General features: G+C 38.7%; 1 protein-coding gene across 1 annotated transcript in view; it reads left to right on the top strand.

The window, feature by feature from the left end:
• Window positions 1-1,195: 1,195 nt before the first annotated feature.
• The window catches only part of PPP2R5A (protein phosphatase 2 regulatory subunit B'alpha), a 66,730-nt gene continuing 41,551 nt past the window's right edge, over window positions 1,196-26,374 (top strand). The window contains exon 1 of the mRNA XM_081112678.1: window positions 1,196-2,069. Coding sequence (XP_080968804.1) covers window positions 1,886-2,069 — 184 coding nt within the window. The 5' untranslated portion in view covers window positions 1,196-1,885. The remainder of the gene's footprint in view (window positions 2,070-26,374) is intronic.

The following is a 26,374-nucleotide window of genomic DNA, read 5'->3' as shown; positions in this document are numbered from 1 at the left end:
ACTTCCTGTATTTTGGATAGTGAGGGTCTTATAATAGGGTAGAGAGAGAACAATTTGGTTCTCTTTGTGTTACTTCTTATACAATACTCACTTTTATCAAGTATCGTTATATGGAAAACACTGCTCTAAAAACGTCCTTGTCCTTTAGAAGTTTAAATTCAGACGGAATTTCCAAGGAAGCGATCCCAGTAAAAGTTAAGTGGCAAGCCCCAAATCTACAAACCACGGATGAGCAAATTTGTACCGTTCCTGTTGTAGTAGTTGAAGGCCTTTGGCTGAAGAAGGCGTGAGGATTAGTGGGAGACTAAGTTGATATGAGAAACCTCCTCTTGGAGGGTGCAGATTTGTAGAAATCTTTGAAGTAGTAGATGCTAGATTGCCCAAGCCTGGCGCGAAAATAATTCTCCAGAACTGCGGTGCCAAAGCCACTCCACAGCTACACATTTCTGCTGCAACTACCAACTCTGCTGCTAAGGGCGAGAGAGGCTCCAAGGCCCGCCCAGGAACCCAGTACCTCGCTCCGATTGGACAAGATTACTTCCTCGCCTTTCCCGGGATCCTTCGCCCGTCAATTACCCTACCCTCCCTTTGCCCCGCCCTCTTTTGGTGATTTAACACCGTACGCCGTTTCCCGCCCCAGCCCTCAAACTCCTCCCTAGTCGCTTCAGTTCCTAATTGGCCAGCAGAGAGGAGGGGGAAGGGAAGGGGCATTCTATTTTACTCTCTAAACTACCCTCCTGTAGTTTCCTGGTCTTCTCTTAAGCTGTCAGGAGAGCAACGATCGCCCGCAGCTGTCACGCAAGCGCGCAAAGGCGCTCACTGGTGGAGGGGACTTCCCCTCCCAAGGAAATTTATTGCTCCGTTGTGACGCAGGCATTCCGCTCGCCGTCTTCACTTACGATTGGCTGTGAGCAAAGTCCGTCACACAACCACGCCCCATTCCACTGCCTCTGCTTGAGACACCTTCCAGGACGCCACGCCTCACCGCGTTACTGCCGCTGAGCCCTGCAATTGGCTGAGGGAGCTGGCATGCTTTTCCACCCACAACTCCCTCCCAAGTATTTCAGGGCTGGCGGGACCCCGCGGAAGTTGTCAATCTCCGCCCTTCCCCACCCCTCGCGAGGCCCCTCCCCCGGGCCTCACGCCCCGGCGCGCGCACACGCACACACACTCCCCCCCCTTGCGCGTCCCCACCGCCTTCTCAAGTTGTAGCGGACGCTCGCTGGGGGTTCTGCGTGGGCGGCGGAAGGGCGCGTGGGGGAGGGAGCGCAGACTGCTCCGCACCCCGAGGAGCGCTCGTGTGCTCGCCCAGAGCCCGGGCGGCGGGTTACCGCCACGGGAGATGAGGGGACCGCGCTGACAGGGAAGAGCGGGCACCGCGGCAGAGGCTCGGAAGGGACCCGCGATGGCAGCGCCTCGGGAGGAGACTCCAAGGAAGGCGGGTTGCTCTGGCAGCAGCCGCTGAAGGGCTGGCCGGCTGGCCGGCGACCTGGACGAAGGGACGAGAGGCGCGCTCCGCGTCCGCGCCCCTGCTCCGTCGCCTCAGTTGTCTAAACTTCAGGCTCCTTTCCACCCGCCCTCCGCGCCCGGAGTCAACAACTTCTCGGTCCCCCTGCGCCCCCGCCCTTGCCTCCGTCGGCCCCGGGAGCCCGCCGCGCGGCGGGGACCAGGAACCTCCGGCCCCGAGATGCGCTCGTGAGGCGTTGGCGGGCGGCGAGGAGAAGAAGCTCGGCGGCGCCCGGGAGCGGGAAGACGGTGTGGCCGGGGGCACGGGGCGGAGGGGCGCGACCGCTCCGCGCCTCACCCCCGCCTCCTCCTCCTCCTCCTGCCGCTGTCCGTGCCGTGCAAGCAGCCGCCGGAGCTGGCAAGCGCCTGGGCCGCGGAGATGTCGGCGTCGTCGCCGCCGCCGGCGGGGGCTGCCAGTGCCGCCATCTCGGCCTCGGAGAAAGTGGACGGCTTCACCCGGAAATCGGTGCGCAAGGCGCTGAGGCAGAAGCGCTCCCAGGGCTCGTCGCAGTTCCGCAGCCAGGGCTGCCCCGTGGAACTGCAGCCCCTGCCCCAACTCAAAGGTAAGTTTGCCGGCGGCGCCCGCAGAGCCATTTCCTTCTGGGGCGCTCGCTGCCCAACTGGGGCGGGCAGTGCCAGGCGCGTTCCCCGCGGTGCCTCGGCGCCCCCTCCCCCTCCGGTTCCAACAGGTTTGCCGTGCGGAGTTGCTTGTTTTTCCGCCCCGATTCCCCTTCACTCTTCCCACCTGAGAGGAGCGGGCTGACCCCCACCTGCGCGCTCGCTCACCTGCCCTCGCTGTGGGAGCTCGCCCAGTGCGTCCGGCGAGGGGCTCTTCCCTCTCCCCCAGGCTGGCCTTTCCCCGTCGGGCTTTAGACAACCTGCCTGCCCTCCCGACCTTCACTCTCCCGACACCCACCTCCTCTTTTCGGACATGAGCTCGTCCTTTACGTCTCCATTTATAAGCGTCTCTACGTACCCACCCTCGCCTAATTCCCTCCCATTGATTGTTCCGAAGAGTCTTACGGACCCGGAATCCTTAATGGAAACAAAAGTTACCTGGCCTTTAGATACACTGAGAACGAAAAAGCCTAAAATATCTGAGCGGTACAGTGTCTTATTAACGGGGTCGCTAGGTTCCGGTGTTATCTTTTGCCCCCAAAACGGGAAAGACAACATAGTTTGAGACGTTGGACGCGGTAAATGTGGAGACGGATAAAGGAGTGAGTTGAGTGTTGCTTTGCAAGGGAAGGGGAACTTAGTTCGCTGAGCAACTACTGGGACGTGGTCGGTTTGCACAGTAACTCGAATTGGTGTCCGCGCCTGATGCCTTGCAGGAGAACTTGGCTCACTTACTTTTCCCACTTAAGTTTAGAGGATTTTTAATAAATTGTTTCCCGGTGTTCTCGTTTAACCTGTGTGAATTAATGTCTTCGTTTTTAAGAGATCGTAATCATCAATAGAACAAGATGATAATGCTCCTAGTTAAAACAATTTTTCGACGACAGGAACCTGATAGAAATCTAGATCATCTGTTTTGCAAGGCCAGGAAATTAAAGGTTTATACCAAAATAGATAAATGTTCAGCAGATTTTTCAATCCATTTATCCTCTTCAAGGCCATTCTGGTTCTGATTTTTCTTTGGGCCTATGAATCCAGCCTTCGTTTGGCGAGGAGTCTAAAGAAAACCCCAGATCAAATCACAGTTGACCTACATACAATAGCTCTGGAACCCCATTCAGACCGTACATGGCCCTGCTTCTAAGTCAAGAGCATCCCACAGCCAGAATCAAACTGGCTTTTAAAAGGAGGTTTTATTTAAGATATATGTAGCCTGTGCTGCTGCATTTATAACTTGCTTTTTAGCATACAGAATTTAAAATTTATATATTGTAGTCAATTGATAAACCGCAAGGTAGGCATTACTAAGACCTCAATTCTTGAGTGATGTCATAGCTATAAAAGAATATCATCTTACCTATTATGGATTGCTATTCATGGATTTTAAATCTTAAACTTAATTACAAAATCATAGTTTTATATTACTGATTTCTTCATTAAATTGTTGAATTGTTTTTACAGTTTGAAGGTTTAGTGCTAGTGTTTTCCTTTTATATATACTTAATTTGCTTTTTAGTAAGGTATTGCAGTTCTTTAGTATTCTTACTGGTATAATATTTACTTTTACTTAATACAAATAATTGAATATTAAACATGGTTCAAGCCATGAGATGCAGCTTTAATACATTTTGTTTTTTAAGTGGCAAAAATATGCAGTCAGTCATCTAAGTTATATGGTATGTAGTTCAAGAAGTTGAAGGTGCCATTGAATGTTTTATAGTATTTTGGTCACAGCTAGAGGAAAAAAAGAGGAGTGGAACTTTAGATTATTTCTATATATTTTGCAAGAAAATGTACTTTATGCAAATTTGATTGAGGGAAATTAAGATCCTTACTTGGATTACCTCTAATAGGAAAAACTACTTTTACTCCAGATGCCAAAATGCTTGAAAAGTGATTTAAAAAAAAAAAATTCAATTGCTTCACTTGGTACTTTGGCAGTGTACTTGATACCACAGCGTTCTGTGCTTTTTCTGTCAGTAGTTTTTCCATTTGTGGCCTTAACAAAAACCAGTGGAAAGCCCTTCAGTATGTGTATGAAAGAGAATTTTTCTTCAGCTCTGAAATATTAGCTTAGTGTGGAGTGATTCAGATATCTCTAGGCATCCACGATTTTTTTAGTGCTTTTACCTGCTTGTGTTAACACTTTGTCCACATGGATCTAAACTGGAAAAGTTCCTGCTATTTTCCTCAAAGTATACTAAGGGTAAGAATGAACAAAATAAGACAGCTTTTTCATCTTTAAGAAGTTTATTTTTGCAAAATCGTTTAGTAAGTGGGTTGCAAGATTTTAATGTTGAAAATGTTCAGAGTAAATTTTCTGTTTTGCTATAGAAAGTATTTAATAGCCCAACTGGCATGGCTCAGTGGTTGAGCATCGACCTATGAAACAGGAGGTCATGGTTCGATTCCCTGTCAGGGCACGTGCCCAGGTTGCGGGCTTGATCCCCAGGTGGTTGCGAGCAGGAGACTGCCAATCAATGATTCTTTCTCTCATTGATGTCTGTCTCTCTCTCCCTCTCTCTCTCACTCTCCCTTCCTCCCTCTCACTTCCTCTCTGAAATCAATAAAAAAAATTTTTTTAAATATTTAATAAGCTTTGTTAAAATAATTTTTTAAAAATGAGAAACTGTTATGAGGGTCCTGAAAATTAAACTGTCTCAAATTGTTAACAAAACTTTTTTTCCAAAACACTTTTTAAGTTTCTTGTTATGTTAATTTTATAAGCAGCTCAGAACAAGGTACTAGAAAACAAAAGTAGGAGCATCTTATCAATTTTTTCTGTATTTAAATTTATGGTAGTATAGGACTTTTTTTCTACCTTAAACTTCTGGTAACCAACAGTTAGGAAACTTTTAACTTTAAAAATATGTTATTCACAATGGGAAGTTTTTCAGTCTGTTTAACTTTTTTTTTTTTTTTAGAGAAAATGGCTTGTTTATTTTTTAATTTTTAATTTATTTCTTGTTAATCCTCACCTGAGGATATTTTCCCATTGATTTTTAGAGTGGAAGGCAGGGGAAGAGACTGAAACATCAATGTGAGAGACACACATCGATTGGTTGCCTCCTGCATGCACCCCCTAACCAGGGCCAGGGATCAAGCCTGCAACCTTGGTACATGCCCTTGATCAGAATTGAACCCAGGACCCTTTAGTCCAAAGGCCAATGCTCTATCCACTGAGCCAAGCTGGCTAGAGCTGTGTAACTATTTTTAAGTCTGAAGGTTTGGTTTGATAAAATAGTAGATGTCTTACATTTATAAAATATGTAGCACTTACAAATTCTTTTACACTTTCTAAAAAATTATAACTCATAACAAGTGAAACAGTCCAAAGGTGTGTAACTCCTCATATCTGTTATGCCTTTTTCACACCTACTGTTGTATGACAAGGCACAAGCTCAATGTCTTTTTATAAACATTATATTTCATTGGGTCATCCCAGTAACTCTGTGTAAGACCAATGTTACTCCCATTTTACCCATGAGAAAATTGAGTTTTAAATAGCTTAGTTTCAGGCCTGTGATTATTTGGATGGTGTTGCAACTAACACTGGTACCCAGGTCAAATGATTTCAATATTTTTGCTCTTAATCTATTTTGCTGTTAATCTATATGAAAATTTGAAGCAGTATGATAGAACGAGTTGGGTCAATGGGGTCAGTTCTCAGTCACAGGCAGATTTTTAATCTGAGTTGTTTTCCTTATCCGTAAAATGGGGATAATACCTTCAGTCTCTCCAGGATTATGAGGATTAACTGAAATAATGTAATTAAAGTGCCTAAAAATAGGCAGTCAAAGAATGTTAGCTTCCATTTGCTTTAATATTTGAAAATCCAGATTAAAAATATTTTTAAAAATGAAGGGTTCACATAAATTGTAAACTTCCCTAGTGTACTTAAAGTATGCTTTCATTTATAATCAGTTTTAGATATAATCAGATTTATGCAAAGTTGTAACATTTTCCAACATAAGTGTGGAAGTGGAAGTAGGGTAGAGTTAGACTCTTTAAAATATTGAATGCTGTAGTTAGAAGTTTTTACCAAGCAAAGAAATTGAGTTAACCAGTAGAAGTATATAGATGTGTATTTCTCATAGGAGACAGTCAGTAAATAAAGAACTGAAATGAAGCTGGTTTTGAGATTGCAGTCTCCTTCAGATGAGGTGAAGAACTTCCAAATCACTCAGATTATTGTTGGTATATTCTTAGAAACTGGTCCCACTGGAATTATGGAGGCCAGTAACAGTGGTGTTGATTTGAAGCACCTTGCTTATCTTTATGGGAAAAACATTTTTTTCCCTTGAGTTATGTGATCTTTTAGGGTAACAGGAACAAGAACACTGACATGATCTGAAGTTTCGTAACTATCTTAACTTTTTTGTCAGGAGAAAACAGTACTAACTCAACATTTAAGGTTTGTAGATCGTCTCAAAGTTAATAATCATTTCATCAAAGCTCCAAATCCCTTTTTGTAATCAAATGGCACTAAACAAGAGTTGAAATTCATCAGAATATGTTAAAAAGGTTTGTTTACAAAGGAGTATAACATTTTAGAACTATTTCGTGGAAGTAATGGCATATTTCTTCTGGAAGATTTATTTTGTAATTTTTAAAAGCTTTTTCGGGATATATAGCACTTCTTAGAGAAATTGATATAGGGTCAATTTGCTGGTTTTCACATGAAGACTTTTATTTGTCTAATTTAGTGTTTTCAGAATTGCTATTTAGGGTCAAATTTCTTTTCTCCCAATTTTATTACATCTTATTCTTAATTGAATTTTGGATTATTTTCAAAAATGTCAAATTTAATAAAGTGATAATCCACTAAAATGTATTTACTAAAATAGTGTGATCATTAAGATAGAGTACCACCTGTCAATAAATAGTGGACTTGAGTTGTCTTCCTGCATCATTGATGCTGCATCACAGTTGCTTTGTGCTAGTTGTTTAACACCTTTGAACTTCAGTTTAATTGTTTTCCCTTGATAAAATTACAAAGATGAATTAGTCCTTAATGAGTTATTGTCCCTCTTTAGATTACAAAGCTTTATCAACAAAAATAACATATTTGGGAAATAGATTTTTGTGATTTATATTTTAAATATAAATTTTTAAAATTTGTAAAAAGCTGGGGATAGAGACCAGCTTACTTTTACTTTTATGTGTTTAGCTCTCTGGTTCTCAACCCTGGCTCTGCACTTGGAGAGCTTTAAAAAATAGTTCTCTACCCTAGAGAGATTCTAAATTAATTGGTCTAAGGTAGGATTCAGACATTTGTATTTTTAAAAGCTCTTGGGGTGATTCTAATGTGCAGCCAGTATTGAGAATCACTGGTTTAACATTATCTGCCTATTGATTTAATTCATTAATTAAGACATTGTCCTTTTCTCTCCGATATTCATGGCTCATTACCACCTTATTAACATTTCCTGCCCTCACTTCACCTCCTGCTATTTACTTTTCACTCTCTTAACTTTGCTGCCCCCTGTGGCTAATCAGCTGCTCTCCTGGAGGGGATAGTTCTGTCCAAGATTCTGGAGTTTTAGGTAAGATGAAATGATTCTATTGGATTTTTCTTTTTATATATATATATATATATATATATATATATATATATATATATGTTTATAATGGTCTTTATTATCCATGAATGAGTGAGATCATGCGGTATTTGGATTTTTCTATAGTTATCATAAAACTGGACTATTATAATTTGATACTAAGTGGTCAGTTTTTCTTTACTTTGTGATTTTTGGAGCTGTGGCTGAGCTGTCAAGTAAAGGTGATAGAGATTTGTCTCATTTTAATCCCATCATTCAGGGTAATATTCCAATGACTTTGGAGTGTAAGAATATTTGCTGTATGCTCAAAGCATTGTTTTGCTTCTTGAAGATTTAGAATTAATATTACTACTACTGTATGTGTTGAATATCAGGTATTAAATGAACTATTCTTGAATTTAACTGTTTTGGGCATGCTTTGTATTTATTTAGCATTAAGAAACATTTTTCTCACCCTGGCCACTGTGGCTCAGTTGGTTGGGCATTGTCCTGTGCACTGAGGCTGGTTTGATTCCCTGTCAGGGCACATGCCTGGGTTTCGGACTCATTGGGCTCCATCCCATCAGGGGCGTGCAGGAGGCAGCCAATCGATACTGCTCTCTAAAATAAATTAAAATGTATTTTTTTTAAAAAAAAGAAATGTTTTCCTTCAGAGTGTTTTCACTATCATCTTAATCTGACCACAGCTTTTTTATTGAAGGTAGGACAGCAAAAACCTGGAGCTGCTTATATTCCATCCATATCCCTGACCTTTCTGCTAACCAGTTTGAATAATGCCTGTGTTTGTTGATTTGCTGTTTTGAGTCAGTATTCCATTGTTAATGTAGCGATATGTTCTCTCTTCAGAATAAGATGGTAAAATTTATGTGAAAGAAGTCACCTGTGTTTTCACAACCCATGTGTTACAAAGCACTGTATTCTGTGCATAATAAATTGGTTTTCTAGACAGAATCATTGTTTTGATGAAGGAATTGCCTGTTGGTTGTCTTCTGGCCCTCCTCCTTTTACTACTTCCACCTTCCTTTCACCCCCACCCCATTATTGATTGTGCTTCTTTCAATGATGTTTGATGCTATCTTCCAGCAGATTGGTTCTCTTGTCTTTCGTTTGTTTAAATATATTTTGCCTAAATCTGGTTCAAGATGTTAAAGTAAATAAATTCTAGGTTTTTAATACTATGATAGAAAATAGTAAATGTAGGTTTAAAACAAAGAATTGTTTGCTCTTAATATTTTGTGCTTTGCAAATGACTGGTGTAAGTGACAGGTAACATTATTGATAGGTTTCTTGCTAGGAAAGGTATTGTGTCAGGTTTATGTGGAAAAGTAATAGCTGGGTTGACTCCCAAATGTGGGCATGTGTATATAAACATTGAATAAACTTACATAATTAGTTTGCAGTAATTTCTAAATTTGAGATTCAATCTTTATTTGTAAGGATGTCCTTGAAGGAGATAGGAGATTTGAAATATATCATTTTAGTGTATTATTATGTAACAAGGAATCTAAATGCTTTGCTGAAAGAATTTTACATGACAGGCCAGGTTTATGCAAAACAAACTTTACTTGTCTGAGCAGGATATTGACTAATAAGCAGCTTCAAACCTACTTTGTATGCATATCTTTTTGAACTCTTCATTACAGGAACTTGTTTATATAGGCTTTTAGAGTGAGTAATAATGAATTTTCTAAATCCTGCAGTTTGAATCACACTTCCAAAAGAAACCTAGTATGATTTTGGGGGGCCAGGGGTAGTTTGCTGAATATGATGGTCTCACATGATAAAATTCAAAGAACATATCTCTAACTCCAGTCCTAAAGGCAAGGGATTTATTGGGAACACACTCCTCCTACCGGAGTGGTGACGCTAATTGCACCTCTATAACCTTACTGTGATGTTATATCTAGTTGAGTCTTGGAATCACAGAAGTTACTCTAGTTTAACCTGTATTGGGAATTAATTTCACTCTTGTTCTAAATTAATAGCTATGTTGTCAGTGAAGCTTTCTTTAAGGTAGGGTGGAAAGTATAGAGCTTTCTTTAGCTTAGATACTCTCAGATTTTGTTTAATGAACAAACTGTATAGACAACAGCTGAAAAGATGTTAAATGTCTGAAACAACAATTTCTTAATGACTGCGCTTAGAACTTGTAGCTCAAGAATACCAAATCTTTTTTTTTTTAATATATTTTATTGATTTTTTACAGAGAGGAAGGGAGAGAGATAGAGAGTTAGAAACATTGATCAGCAGCCTCCTGCACATCTCCTACTGGGGATGTGCCCGCAACCCAGGTACATGCCCTTGACCAGAATCGAACCTGGGACCTTTCAGTCCGCAAGCCGACGCTCTATCCACTGAGCCAAACCGGTTTCGGCAAGAATACCAAATCTTAAATATAGGTTGGAAGTTAATACATTTTCTCTGTTTAATTGGTTCTGGCTTTGTTTCACACTCATTGGTAAAGGTTATTCTAGAATTACAGCTATCATCAGAAGTTGATTATTTGAACTCATTGTTAATCGCATGTCTCTAAATTGATAAAGTGAAAAAGATGAGACAGTTTGTGTTGTAAACTCTGAATTTTGATTTAGCAAAACTGGGTGTGTTTTTTTAAACATAATTTTTCAAACAGACCTTTCTAGAGATAAACATTTGTTGAAGTCATAAGTAAAATATGATATAACTTCTGTAAGATTATGTATCTGCTTTTTAAGAAAACATGCACTGCCATTTTTTCTTTTAATTGGCCACAGGAAAAAGATTTTGTTTGCTTGCTGAGAAACTAAATACATATTTTGCTTTCAAAATCTAGTACAGAAATATTTTCTTCTCTTTGGTGTCCATAGTGCATAAAATTTAGGTGAACCATTGAAGAGATTAAAATTTAGTAAAGGGAGTAAAATGATGAATATATTTTCTTTTGGAGTTGTCTTTAGGAGATTCCAGTTGGGCAATATAGACATGCAAGCAGGCAGTTGAAATTAGTGTGATCAGTGTTGTGATACGAGTAAGCAATAAGAGGCCAGGGGAGCATGTGTGGGGCCCGACCCAGTTTTGATATATGAGGAGCGAGATCAGGGAAAGCTTCCTGGAGAAAGTGAAAGGTAAACTAAAACCTAAAAGACTGATTTGTTTAACAGGTCCACCTAAATGACAGTATGCGCAGCCCCACAGGTAAGTGAGCATAGCATATTTGGGGAACTGCTAACAGTCTCTGTGGCTGTGATAGAGGCTAATGTAATAGGAAACTGGCTAGAGAAGAGATTGGAGCATCAATTAGGAGCTAGGTCATAGTCTGATGCCACATTTTGCATTTATTCCTGACAGTAGTATGAAGAGTGTATTGAGAAATGGGATTATGGAACACTAGAGAGGATGCTGGCACAGTAATCCAGACAAGAGATGAAGGTGGCCTTGCTTAAGTGGAGGTGGAGTGGTATTATAGACAGGCCTTGGTGAGAGGGAAGAATCAATGATGACACATTTCCAGCTTGGACAGCTAGAGATAATGATAGCAGGTTTTTTTGGAGGAAAGAATGGTTCCTGTTGGAAAGATCCAAATGCTTGTGGGAAACTGAAGTGAAGCTGTCTAATAGGAAGTTAGATATTTGGGTCTGGAGCTTAAGTAGAAAGACCTGTGCTAGAGATACTTTGGGAGTCTTTAGTTGGTGGTTCTCAACCTGTGGGTCGCGAACAATGAAAATACATCCTGCATATCAGATATTTATATTACGATTCATAACAGTAGCAAAATTACAGTTATGAAGTAGCAACGAAAATAATTTTATGGTTGGGGGTCACCACAACATGAACTGTATTAAAGGGTCGAGGCATTAGGAAGGTTGAGAACCACTGCTTTAGATTAAAGATGGCATTTGAAGCAATGTAAGTAGAAGCAACTGCCCACTGAAAATGTATAGGATGAGAAGAGGTCAAGGAATACCGTCATTTAGGTGGACAATCAAAGAAAAAGGCAAGAGAGACAGCTTGAGGTGGAGACAAAGGAGGACAGGAGAGAGTAGAGACAAAGCAGTCCAGGAAAGAATCTTTTAAAAAATGGGGGCCTAGCCCTAACCGGTTTGGCTCAGTGGATAGAGCGTCAGCCTGCGGACTCAAGGGTCCCAGGTTCAATTCCGGTCAAGGGCATTTACCTTGGTTGCGGGCACATCCCCAGTAGAGAGTGTGCAGGAGGCAGCTGATCGATGTTTCTCTCTCATCGATGTTTCTAACTGTCCCTCTCCCTTCCTCTCTGTAAAGAATCAATAAAATATATTAAAAAATAAAAATAAGATAAAAAATGGGGGCCCAGGTTAGTAACAGTGAAAAAAGCTGCTGACAAGTCAGATAAATAACTGAAAAGTTTTCATGGGTTTGGTAATCTTTAGGCAACATTGGTGACTTGAGAGGCATTTTAGAGAATTGATAGACTTGAAATTCCCATAAGGTGAGGAGTGAATGAAAATTGTGAAAGCCAAGTCAGTAAGTTTGGACATCTTTTTCAGGAAACTTGACAGTTAAAAACACATATATCACTCTAGCTGCCGCATGGAGAATGGATTGTAACAAGATTTTTAGGAGGAGAATCCGTTAGTATCCTATCTAATAAAAGAGAAACATGGTAATTGGCGTACGACCGCTACCCTTCCCATTGGCTAATCAGCGAGATATGCAAATTAACTGCCAGCCAAGATGGCGGCCGGCAGCCAGGCAGCCTGAAACTAGCATGAGGCTTGCTTGCTTCAGTGATGGAGGAAACCAACGTTCCTTGCCTGCTTTGCCGGCCTCTGAGCCTGCAGTTTAAGAAACTTTGTAACAAATTTAGAAGCTAAACAAAACCCCAGAAACCTGCTTTCTGCGAGGCCCGGATCTCAGAGCTGGAGTTATACAGTGTTTCGATTATAGAACCGAAACAAACCAGATGCCTTCTTTCAGCAGCAGAAGCCTCAGAGCTGGAGCCAGAGCTAAAGCTGGCCTGCTCTGTGTATGACAGGGGGCGGCGCTCCAACTCCCCAATCAGCCCTGCTCTGAGCCCGACCAGAGGCTGCACCTAGGGATTGGGCCTGCCCTCTGCCACCCGGGAGCAGGCCTAAGCCAGCAGGAAATTATCTCCCGAGTGGTCCCAGACTGCGAGAGGGCACAGGCCGGGCTGAGAGACCCCCGTCCCCCCCGAGTACACAAATTTTTGTGCACTGGGCCTCTAGTGTTATTATAATAGGCTAGATGAGACACAATAGGCTTGGGCTAGGTAGGGTAGTAGCAGTAGAGATGGGGAAAATATGTATTTGAGGTACATCTTGGATAGGACTTGTTAATGAATTTTATTTTTGAGTTTGGGGAAGGAGACAGAGAAGGAAAGGTATGAGTCAAGGATGATTCCCAGATGTTTTAGTTTAGATCACTGGGTAGATAAAGGGTGTCCCAAAATTCACGCAAGAAGTAATTTTGACAGAAAACACAGGTTTATAATTAAAAATAGTAAATTTTTTATTGATTCATAAAGTATACAGTATAGGGTTGTGAATGGAATAGCAAACTGGATTATCATGTCACGATAGCGAGCACCATTAACTGTTATTGCCTGAGCAGCCGCATCGAAGCAGTTCGTGAGAGTGTTGCTGAGTGTCCAGGGACATCAATTCGGCACCGTGGTCAAGAATTGGACATTTTGAGAAGCTCTCTACAGCGTATTCTCACTAAAGATTTGCATCTTCATGCTTACAAAGTTCAATTGACTCAAGAACTGAAGTCTACTGACCACGCACAGCGAATAGAGTTCGTTGAATGGATTATGGAACAACAACAAGTAGATGCTGATTTTTCAAACAAAATCATCTTCAGCTATGAGGCTCATTTTCATTTTCATCTTGATGGCTTGGTTAATCGACAGAATTGTCGCATTTGGGGTTCAGAAAATCCACGAGTGATTGTTGAGAAACAAATGCATCCACAACGTGTCACTGTTTGGTGCGGATTTGGGCTGGAGGCATAATCGGACCATTCTTCTTCGAAAATGCGGCTGCTCAGGCAATAACAGTTAATGGTGCTTGCTATCACGACATGATAATCCAGTTTGCTATTCCATACATAACCTTATACTGTATACTTTATTAATCAATAAAAAATTTACAATTTTTAATTATAAACCTGTGTTTTCTGTCAAAATTACTTCTTGCGTGAATTTTGGGACACCCTTTAGGTCAGGGGTCCTCAAACTTTTTAAACGGGGCCAGTTCACTGTCCCTCAGACCGTTGGAGGGCCGGACTGTAGTTTAAAAAAAAACTATGAACAAATTCCTATGCACACTGCACATACCTTATTTCAAAGTAAAAAAACAAATGGGAACAAATACAATATTTGTATTTGCATGTGGCCCGTGGGCCGTAGTTTGAGGACCCCTGCTTTAGGTCTACCACCAGTTTAAAGAAAAACACCATGCAATAAATCACAGTTTTATAATGATTTATAACTAAGTAAGTTTACATAAAGACCCAAACTTCGAATTTTGTTGATGAAGAAACTAAAACAGGTTATATTTTTGTGCAAGTCATTTATAGCTCAATATCTTCTCAACGGGTTATTGATTCTTAATAATATTAAATTGCAGATGTGTATTTCCTGCACTAAAGCAAAATTAGCACCTGTCTTGTAACAATGCAAAGGATAAATATTTGTAATTGAATACCTTACCAACATACTGATTTCTTTTAGGTCCTGGGCAAGTAGGCCAGTATTGAATGTAGGTATTTTAAGAATCTTTAAAGCAGGAGTTGAGCACCTTTTTTCTGCCAACAACCATTTGGATATTTATAACATCATTTGAGGCTTATACAAAATTACCAACTTAAAAAGTAGCCTGCTATATTTGGTCAAACATTTAATTAATTCACCCTAATGCCTTGGTAGGGCCAGACCAAAAGATTTTGTGGGCCTTATATGGCCTGAGTGCTGGATGTTCCCCACCCCTGCTTTAAAGCATGGGATCTTTATTTTTTAAATTCTTTTGATATAAAAATGTTTTATTGATCTTCTTTGGGGTCTCTTAGCACTGTTCCTCTCTTTTTAAGTAAAGTAAAAATTTTATTGGAGAACATTTGTTTTATGAATGAGTACTAAGAAACAAGAAGTGAACTTTTAATCACTCAGAACATTTTTGTCAGAGCTAGATTTGTGATTTGGAGATGCTACTCAGTCTGAATTATAATCTGTAGTTAGTGGTTTTGAGGAATTATGAAATATGAAGAATTGATTAGACTACTTATTTTTGCTTCTCTGATGGAAATGATAGGTATATATATATATTTTTTAAAACCAAATTTGTTGTTGTTGTTTTTTAAAAAATATATTTTATTAATTTTTTACAGAGAGGAAGGGAGAGGGACAGAGAGCCAGAAACATTGATCAGCTGCCTCCTGCACATTCCCTACTGGGGATGTGCCCGCAACCAAGGCACATGCCCTTGACTGGAATTGAACCTGGGACCCCTGAGTCCGCAGGCCGACGCTCTATCCACTGAGCCAAACCGGTCAGGGCGATAGGTATATTTTAATCCCATTTTCACAAGCTATGTATACAGTTTTTGAAACTTTGGTTTTTTGTTTTTGTTTTTTAACTGTGGGCATGTTAACATAGCAATGTCTTTCTGATCATTATTTCCCAATTTGAGGGAGGAAAATAAATGGGGGCAAGATGACTGAGACTTGGCTATAAAAGTCAATTGGGCTAATTTATCTATGGCTATATTGTAGTCTCCTGCTAAAACCTCTAGAAAAACTGAAATTAGACAACATGTTATCTTCTTAAGTTATTTTTAGTTTTCTACATACATTTGTGTTTCCAGTGAATGAACCAACTTAAAATTTGAATACAAAGTGGAAATAAAGTAGCAAATGTAACAATGAAGTGCTTTTAAGCTAAGGTGCATTGTATTTTCAGTCATTATCTTCATAGGAAAGTTCAGTCATTCATGTAGGAAAGGTAAAAATAACTCAACTTGCCCTAGGTGGTTTGGCTCAGTGGATAGAGCGTAAGCTTGCAGGCTGAGGGGTCCTGGTTCGATTCCAGACGGGCACATGCCCGGGTTGCAGGCTTGATCGCCAGTGGAGGAGACGTGCAGGAGGCAGCCAATCGATTCACGCCATTGATATTTCTGTCTTTTCTTTTCCTTTCCTCTCTAAAATCAATAAAAATAAAAAACTCAACTTTTACCTAGCTACTAAATAGGCACTGGTTTTGATATTTCATATATTTTAATATTCTGTTTTTAATTTGGGACACCTGGGTTACACATAACATTTTGCGAACTCTTTTTTTTTTTTTTTAAGATCTAGTAAAGTAACTTCTGTGGAATAGGAATTACTATTTTAGGATACAATACTTGCTCTGAGTCATGAGTGAGTCTCAGTTTTCATGGTTTTCTAAAATAAACTCATTTAAAGACTATGCAATGAGAAATGTCATATTCTTAACTATCTTTATAATGACTTTATTATTCTTGTAAAAGTGTAAAGATTCACTGTTAAAAACAAGTCAAAAAAGAATCTTACAAAGATAGAAAATCAAAATCCCCAGTCAGAGGAAATTTCTCTTAAATTTTGAGCATCTTCCTGTATTTTTCCATCAGTGGAATCATATATATACTGTTTTGTAAACTTATTGTTTTTACTTTAATAGAATATTATAAATAGCAAAATTCTGAAAGGAAAAATTAAAATCAGTTTAAAATTACTTCTGATTAAATTTTTTTATTTCTGGAAATGAATCAAATAATTTTAAACCTTGATTATAAATATTCCTTATATTAAAAGGAAAGGAAACAATTTCTAGGAGTACTGGTATTTTATTTTGGGGAGGTTACACATGGTCTCTTTAAAAAGCCATTTAAAGGAATGCATCATCTCAGAAAATATCATATACATTATTTTGTATATAATTTCAGGGTTCTTGGATTCCCCACCACTACCACCACCACCTTGAATCCTATCTATGGTCTATTGCTAGAGGGAAATGGGGTGTTTATAGACCTCTGGCCCTGCTTTAGAGACTTGAAAAATCTTGTTAAAGTACGTACTCTTTTCTCTTAACATGGTAGCAGGTGTTTCTTAGGAGCTACAGGTGGGAGTAGCTGTAAGATGGAACCTTACCACAGCCATCAAAACTGAAAACAGCTTTAGCCCTTCATTCTGTCTATAAAGACCTCTCTAATACTTCTTGTTCACCAAAGTCCCAAATGAGAAACAAAGATGATTCTAAAAACCTGTTTTATTTGATGAATAGCAGGTTTTATATTCAAATTGAATTAAGCAGATGACACAAATGTTCCATTTATTTTACCAGAAGACTTTGTTTTTCAGTATTGTGCTTTCTAATATAACATGTCCCATTTAGCTAATCTTCATTTTTTGTTATACTTTTTTCTCTTATCAGAAGTGGTTTTTAAATACAAAAGATACCACAGTTAATTCTTTTGAAATAAAACTTGAACAATATGTTTTAATGCTATGATGCAATAGTTGTGGATATATTTACATGTGAATAAGTAAAGTGTGGCAGTATTTATGCTCTTCTGAGTTTTAGATAGTATTCTGGGAGTTTTCTTAAAACAATATACATTCATATATTAGACATGTAGGGTTATGTATTTGAATTTCCTAAAATTTTCAATTGTAATGAAATCATAGATCCTTAACTAAGTCATATTTAGTTACAATGCTGTGAATCATTTGTTAATAAATGTTTCCATTGTTACTTTATAATAGCTTGATCCTTTAAAGTCTCAAATAAAAACTGATTTTAGACTTAGTTATTAATGTTCTAGGGATATTGCCAGAAAAAGCTACATGTCCTATATTCTGTGCCAGTTTCTTAAATTAGAATCTTGGATTGCATCCTCAGCGTGTCACTGTAGTGGTATTGCTGGGTTGCTATGATACGGTGCTTGTTCTGTAATTTGTAGCATGAATCCTATATGAGATCTTACTTCAGATTTCAAATATGTGAGCAGCAGTAGTTGGGAATATTGTATCTTTTTCCTTTAAGCAAAATTATACCTATAAAACTTATTTCTGATTAAGTTTTAATATTAGGATATCTGGTCCTTGGTACCTCAAACTATTTTAGATGTAAAAAAGGATATTAACAATGGACAAATTGAAATAATTTGGTTATTCCTAAGTTTAGTTTATTACATTGAGTTTTATGAAAATGGGCACGAAGAGAAAGGCTTTATGATAATGACTATATTAAAATTTCAGTGTTCTTTCTGTTTGGTATTTGAAGTCTTGAGATAAATGAATATAGACTAGATATTCTGGTAAGATGCATTTGAGACAGTACCAGCAAAACTACATTACAAATTCCAAATTATCTTTACTGAATTTTTTAAAACCAGTGACCTCTTAAAACTAATCCTACATAGCAGTATTAATAGAATATTATTACCACTTTCTCATTTTATGTGGTGGTTTTGGGATTTTCATTTACATGTTCTATGAAAATTTCTATCAAATTTAGTATTATAAATTAGTATATTGCCTAGCCCATGTGTCTCAGAGGTTGAGCGTCTGTCTACCTATGAACCAGGAGGTCATAGTTCGATTCCCAGTCAGGGCACATGCCTGGGTTGTGGGCTTGATCCCCAGTAGGGGGGTTATAGGAGGCTGCCAATCAATGATTATTCTCTCATCATTGATGCTTTCCTCCCTCCTTCCCTCCCTCCCTCTCTCTCTCTCCCCCTCTCTCTCCCTCTTTCTCCCTCTCCTCTCCCCCCCCTCTCTGAAATCAAAACATTAAAAAAAAATTAGTATAGGTAGCATAAAGACCAAATGAGGGTATTCTAGGCATGTGTTGTGTACACATTTTTGGTGGAATGAAGTTTATATTATTATTGGTTAGTGGCATTTTATCTTTAAACCTCAATTGCTCTTTAAATGTTTACTGTCTTTCAGTAATGTCTTGGGTATTTGATAGGAAATTATTTTAGAGACCAGGACAGAAGTTTTTTTAACAGCTTTATTGAGATAGACATAAAATTCACCCATGTGAAGTATACAATTCAGTGACTTTTAATATATTCACAGGTAATGTGAAGCCATCACTATGTCCATTTTTAAAAAACTTCTCACCTGAGGATGTTTTATTGATTTTTAGAGAGAGAGTGTACCATCGATTGGTTGGTTTTCACAGGCGCCCTGACCAAAACCTACAACTATTTTTGGTGTTCGGGAGGATGCTTCAACCAACCGAGTCACCCGGCCTAAGCTCTCACTGTAGTCAGTTTTAGAGCATTTTCATCATCTTAAAAAGAAACCCCATACCCATTAACTGTTAACTGTCTATACTCTCATCCTAGCCATTGACTGTCATAAGCAATCACTAATATACTTTTTGTCTCCAAAAATTACCCTGTTCTGGACATTTTATATGGTCTTTGTAACTGGCTTCTTTTTATTTAGCATAATGTTTTCAAGGTTCATCCATGTTGTAGTATGTGTCAGTAACTTCTTTCCTTTTATGGCTGCATAATATTCCATTGTATGGCATTAGGACCATATCAGTTGTGATAGACATTTTGGTTTCTACTTTTTGATTATTATAAATACTGTTGCTATAAACATTTGTGTACAAGTTTTTGTGTGCTATATGTTTTCATTTCTCTTGAGTATATACCTAAGAGTGGAATTACTAGGTCATATGATAATTCTGTTTAATCGCTTGAGGAACTGCCATACTTTTCCACTGTGGCCACATCATTTTACTGTCCCACCACCAGTTTATGAGGGTATTGAACTCTTCATATGCTCACCAATACTTGTTATTCCAACTTTATTATAGCCATAGTAATGGATATGAATGGTATCTTTCTGTGGTTATGATTTGCATTTTTCTAATAAATAGTGATGTCAAGCATCTTTTAATGTGCTTATTGGCCTTTTGATATATCTTCATTGAGAAATGGATCTTTAGAGAGAAACATACATACAAGAGAGAAACATTTATCAATTGGCTCTCATATGAAACCTGACCAGGAACTGAACCTGTAACTATAACTATTTGGTCTATAACAAGCATGTCAAACTCAAAGACTAACATGGGCCAAATAAACAAGGTTCAAGTTTATGTGGGCCGCGAAAAAAACCCCAAAGCTTCAATTTTCATAGAAACATAGGTTTATTTCAATAGAGACGTGCTGAATACAAAGGGCTGAAATAAATGAGTAATTGTTAACATAAAATAATAGAACATTTGAAGAAAAATTAATATTTTTTCTTGAACATTAACTTACCAGACACTGAATAACTATACAAATTAATAAGCGTACCACAAATAAACCTATTTTTCTTGTTCTCCAAAAGTGAAATATTTCCTGTTGCGCACACCAAACAAGTCAGTCCAAGACTAATGACGTGGCAATTGGCTGCTAAAACAGTCGTTGCTAGTATTAGTGGAGAGAAATGGTGTGCCTGCGCCTAAGGAGTGTAAGGGAAATGAATGCAAAACGATTATAGTAATCAGTCATTAGCTAACGTTGTAGTTCGTTATTAATAACTAGAGGCTTGTTGCACAAAAATTCGTGTACTTGGGGTCCCTCAGCCCGGCACCCGCCTTCTTGCAGTCCGGGAGCCCTCAGGGGATATCCGACTGATGGCTGAGACCCGCGGGGATCAGGGCTAAGCTGCAGTCTGGCCTCCCTCTACAGGAGGTGAACAGGCAGGCCAATCAGGGGATGGCCCCAGCTGCCTCCGCCCCATTGCCCCTCTGCTGCTGCTGGTCGCTCCCCACCCCCCAATCGCCATCCTCTCCCTCTGCCTGCTAGCACACACCTTGGCTGGCCTGACACTGCCTGCTTGCCAGCCCCACCCCCCACCTACCAGTTATTCCACCATTCAGTCGATTTTGCATATTATGCTTTTATTATATAGGATTATGTATAACAGGATATTGTAAAAATTGAAGTTACAAAATTTTTATTAAAACGTTTCTTACATACCATTCTGTTGGCTGGGCCACAAAAATATTTGTTTTGGGCCACGAGTTTGACATGCTTGGTGTATGGGATATCCTCCAACCGAGTTACCTGGCCTTGGCAGTAACCTGAGATCTTTTTGACTTGCCTTTTGCAGCGTGGAATTCTACTCCTTACAGGCCAAGACTAAGGTAATCATGCCTCACTATTCTCATTGGTGCTGCACCAAAGGTAGAGCCTCTGTCCCACCAGTAGAGTGTAGGCAGAAAGAAGAAGGGACCCCTCTTCTTGACTGAACTTGCCTGGAACTTAGCCTTAGCAACAGGTAGCTGTGGCAGAATGAGAAATGACAGCATCTTCCTCCTCACCTGAAGAAATCTATCTGACTGGGAGCTGGAGGTAGAGGGGTCCTGTGTTCCTAGAAGCACCTCTCCTGAGTGGAGGTTCTGCCTAACTGAGCTGGAAGGAGGAAGGGAGGTAGTTATCTATTTTAAATACCATAGACTCTTGCTTTTCTTTCTAAATTTTCATAGATATTCTTAGATGTTTTCCTCATTTGTTTGCCTTAGAACCATGTCCAAAGGCTTTTAAAAGGTTGTTTCAAAAATAAAATTGTATTCATTAGTTTTGTTGGAAAAGCAGGTCTGCGGGGCTCCTTACCTTGTCTTGCTAGAAGCTAATCTCCCCATGGATTAAAATTTTAGCTTGTTTTGTAGTAATAATTAGTACTTTAATCTTATCTAGGTATTCATAACTTTTAGGCATAAAATCATGCCAATAAATTTGAAAACTTACAGGACTTGAGAAAATCCTTGAAATAAACAGCTTCTGAAATTGATACAAGAAGAAACAAAAATCTGAATAAATCTTACATCTGTATAATTGAGTCCTAATTAAAACCCTGGCAAGGACATTACAAGAAAATTGGATACCAGTATTCCTTACGAACATAGATGCAAAAATCTTTTACAAAATATTAAATTGAATTTAGAAACTTAAAAATAAGATTCTATATCCTGATCATGTGGGATTTATGCCAGGAATCTCGGCTGGTTTTACGTTAAATGATTTGCCACGTAAATAGAATAAAAAAGTCAAATCATCACTTCATTATGAATAGGAAAATAGAAAATTTCTTCTGTATGCAGTTCCCTTCTTTCTACTACTTTTCCATGCAAATTTCAGCCACCTCAGTAGTCCTGATCTCGTTTTTAGTAGTTTACATTGGGAGGGCTAGTTTGATAGAAACAGGTCTTATGCACACGTTTTGTCATCCTTATCCAGTTGGTATGAAATGATGTATGGCATTTCATACCTAAGTTCATATATATAGTTGTAGATACTTAGATTTTCTGCCTTTCTTTTTCATATGCTTATCGGTCATTTATGTTTTATGTATTCTTTTTTTCTATAGCTTTTTTTAACCTTTTTATTGATTTGTAATGTTCTTTTGTGTAGATGTTCTAGCTAACAATTCAGAATTGGTTATAAAACTCTAAATGTCGTACAGTTTTCCTATTCACATTTAGTTTTTTAGTAATTAGCTTTTGTAAATAGTGTGAAGGAGGGATCTAATTTTTTTATATAAATAGCCAGTGGTCCTAACATCACTTATCGAATTTTTAAAATTCCCTACTGACATTAAAAACAACAACACACTAACTCTATTATATATTAACCTTCTATATATGTACACTGGCATGTTTCTAGGGGCCTTATTATTTCTTCCAGTGGTCTTTTTGTCTGTGCCTGCGCAGTGTCACGTAGTTTTAATTACTCTGTGATAAGGTGACAATTCCCTTCTTTATCTTCTTAAAAATCATCTTGACTATTCTTGACACTTTATTTTTCCAAGTACATTTTAAGAGCAACTCTTTAATTTCCAATAAAACACCCTGTTGATTGATTGCAACACCATGTTGCAATACAAGTTGCATTCACTATAGATTAATTGGGGAAGACATTGAGTATTCTCATCCATAAATATGGTATATCTGTTATTTATATCTTCCGTATACGTCATAAAAGTCATGCTTATCTTTTGTTAGACCTCTTAAACTACTTGTTACTAGAACCCAGACATCCATATCATAAGGAAGCTCAGGCCTGGGGAGATTATTTGTAGCTGTTCTGGTACTCCCAGCTAGTCCAGAAGCCAGAATCAACTGGCTGACATGAGTGACTTAGCCTTCACAGGATTCCAGCCCCTAGCGTTCTAGTTTTCTAGCTGAGGCCTTAGACATTATGGAGCAGAGATAGGTTGTCCCTGCTGTGTCCTATCTGAATCACTGACCAAAGAATTGATGGGGTAATAATTATTATTGTTTTAAGCCACTAAATTTTGCATAATTTGTTACTAAGCAACAGAAAATTAATATATCAAATATTGTGATTATGATTTGGCTTTTCCTGTAGGTCTGCTTTCAGAACACATAATTAGAATATTCTAATATACATGGGAATAATTTCTCATCCTAAATTAATAAATTGGCATTTATAACTGTTATGAGCTTGGCTAATTTGTATTTGTATTGTGTATGATAAAAAGAAACCTTGTGTCTGAGTGTATAAGTCAGAAAAATAGATTCAGACTTTGGAAATTTATCATGAATGTCATGCTTGTTGGCAAACTTAAAGATTTCTTGATTTAATGGTACAGTCTTCCTTAATAGGATTCATAAACTAACACCAAAGAGCACAATGTTAAACATCCTTACAATGTTTTCCTAAAGATTTTAATTTACTTCAGAAATTTCTTACAAAGTTTGCTAATATCAAATGAATCAGTGTAGTCATCCAGGCTGTGCACTCAACTACTTAGGTATTATGTTCCTCAAATAGTTTATTCTGTGTACCTGGAGAACTTTTGTGACTCTGGATCTTTTCAGGAGGAATCAGCCTTGAAAGTCATGTAGCCTCACTTTTATGACCAAGACCTGAAACTCATGTAGCATCACTTTTGAAATACTGACTTTTCTCTAGAAGCAAGTCACTATGTCCAGCTCACATGCACATAAATAGAAATAAACTTCACCTTTTGAAGAGAGGGGTGTCAAATAATTTGTGGACACTTAAGCATGGATTGAGAACAAGGGAAGTCTTATTATGAATATTTAATAGTATTAGGCTAAAATATCCTGCCTGATTCTCTGTCTTATAATAAGGCATAGAGTTGTGTTTAATGGTTCTGATAGACTTCAGTTCCATTAAGTTTTTCTTACTGGTTAGTGTTTGATGGGCATAGCATTTATTTACTTCTGAAGAGAATGAAGAATAATGATGGGAGAGTACATTCCAACCAGTGCATGTGCGAACAGACCATTCAGGGGACTTTTAAGTATCAGCTGTTATAGTATATGAAAGGGGGGATTAATTAGAAGTGAATTGGAAAGTGCCACTCAATTTCACCTCCTCTACTGTCACCCTTAACTTTAGTCATGTTTATGTTACATTTTTAAGTTTTGTAACGTTTTCTATAGCTGTAAAGTTTTCTGTGAGTTACAAGTTAATTCTAAAAGTTGAAAGTCAGTTAACAAGATTTATGTTGTGTGACTGTAGAGACTTCAGAGCCATGTATTGTTACATCTCCTTACATAGATTTTTTCCCCTCCAGATCTCCATATATGAGATATGGTGTTCATCTTCGTGTAGAGACCACTTTAATGTGGTCTTTTTCCTCCTGCTCTAAATGGCCCAGGTGCTCTCTAGGTCTTCATTTCTTTCCTGGGTGGCTTCCCTTATTCCAGTGGTTCTCAACCTTCTGGCCCTTTAAATGCAGTTCCTCATGTTGTGACCCAACCATAAGATTATTTTCGTTGCTACTTCATAACTGTAATGTTGCTACTGTTATGCATCATAATGTAAATATCTGATATGCAGGATGGTCTTAGGCGACCCCTGTGAAAGGTTCGTTCGACCGCCAAAGGGATCGCGACCCACAGGTTGAGAACCGGTGCCTTATTCCTTTCTCTTTTCCCCTTATTGCTGCATCATAACCTCAGATAAATTCCTAAGCAAGGTTGTGAGGTTGCTAAATTTTCCAAGTACTGTTTTTGCAGGTCTGAAAATGCCCTTATTGAACACTTAGTGCTTTACTGATAGTTATTGGCTAGTTACAGAGTTCTCTATTGACATTAGAATTTTTTTTTATTGATTAAGGTATTACATATGTGTCCTTATCCCCTCATTACTCCCCACACCCCTCCCCCCCCCCCCCCGGTGTCTGTGTCCATTGGTTAGGCTTATATGCATGCATACAAGTCCTTTGGTTGATCTCTCCCCCTTACCTTCACCTTTCCCTACCTTCCCTCTGAGGTTTGACAGTCTGGTCGATGCTTCTCTGTCTCTGGATCTGTTTTTGTTCATCAGTTTATGTTGTTCATTATATTCCACAAATGAATGAGATCATGTGATATTTATCTTTCTCTGACTGGCTTATTTTGCTTAGCATAATACTCTCCAGTTCCATCCATGCTGTTGCAAATGGTAAGAATTCCTTCTTTTTATAGCAGTGTAGTATTCCATTATGTAGATGTACCACAGTTTTTTAATCCACTCATCTGCTGATGGGATCTTAGGCTGTTCCCAAATCTTAGCTATGGTAAATTGTGCTGCTATGAACATAGGGGTGCATATATCCTTTCTGATAGGTGTTTCTAGTTTCTTGGGATATATTCCTAGAAGTGGGATCACTGGGTCAAATGGGAGTTCCATTTTTAGTTTTTTGAGGAAACTCCATAATGCTCTTCACAGTGGCTGCACCAGTCTGCATTCCCACCAGCAGTGCACAAGGGTTCCTTTTTCTCCACATCTTCGCCAGCACTTGTCATTTGTTGATTTGTTGACAGCCATTCTGACAGGTGTAAGATGGAACCTCATTGTCGTTTTGATTTGCATCTCTCAGATGATTAGTGACTTGGAGCATGTTTTCATATCTCTTGGTCTTCCTTATGTCCTCTTACCAAAAGTAATCTATTTAGGTCTGTTACCCATTTTTGATTGGGTTATCTTCTTTTTGTTAATTTGTATGAGTTCCCTGTAAATGTTGGAGATGGCATTAGAATTTTAATGGCATAGCCACGTTGTCTTCTGGCGTCACTCTTGCTGATGTATCTGATGGATAATCTGTCTCTGGTTCTTTTGTGAGTAATTCTTTTAAATCTTAAATTTCACAGTGATACGCTAAATTATCCCTTCAATTTGGGTCTTTCCCCCCCCCCCCCCGCCCCCCTGTATATATAGTTTTCTTTCTTATATAGGCTTTCTTTGAGTGTCTGGCAATCTTTATTTTCTATTAATATGTATTAGTGAACAAAAAGTTACTTTAGAAGTTGGATGGGGTATATTATCTGCTTTTCTTAGAATAATTGGGCAGCGAATTAGGTAAAAGCTAGAATGTATTTACTCTCTGGAACTACACATTTTCTTCAAAAACCTTCCTTTTTATTTTTCTTTTACTCGTATTTGCCTAGAGTATGAGTGCTTGACTGTCTTTTGGAGTGGGGTAGCAGAGTGTTTAGCTTATAGATTTATATAATTCCCCTATTTTCAGTTTATATTTTAATCCCAAACTCTATTTCATCAGGCTTTTCTAATCTGGACTTCTATAGGAACCTTGTCTTCAATTCCCTGTTTATTCTAAGATGTGACTTTCTCTGTTTTGGTTTTGTCACTTACCACTTCTTCATGTATTTTGAATTTTCCAGGAATTTGTTGAAGTCTGTTGCC

The sequence above is a fragment of the Myotis nattereri genome, assembly GCF_964212035.1.
Source record: "Myotis nattereri genome assembly, chromosome: 18".
Taxonomy (NCBI): Eukaryota; Metazoa; Chordata; class Mammalia; order Chiroptera; family Vespertilionidae; genus Myotis; species Myotis nattereri.
This window is presented reverse-complemented; position numbering and strand designations above follow the sequence as displayed.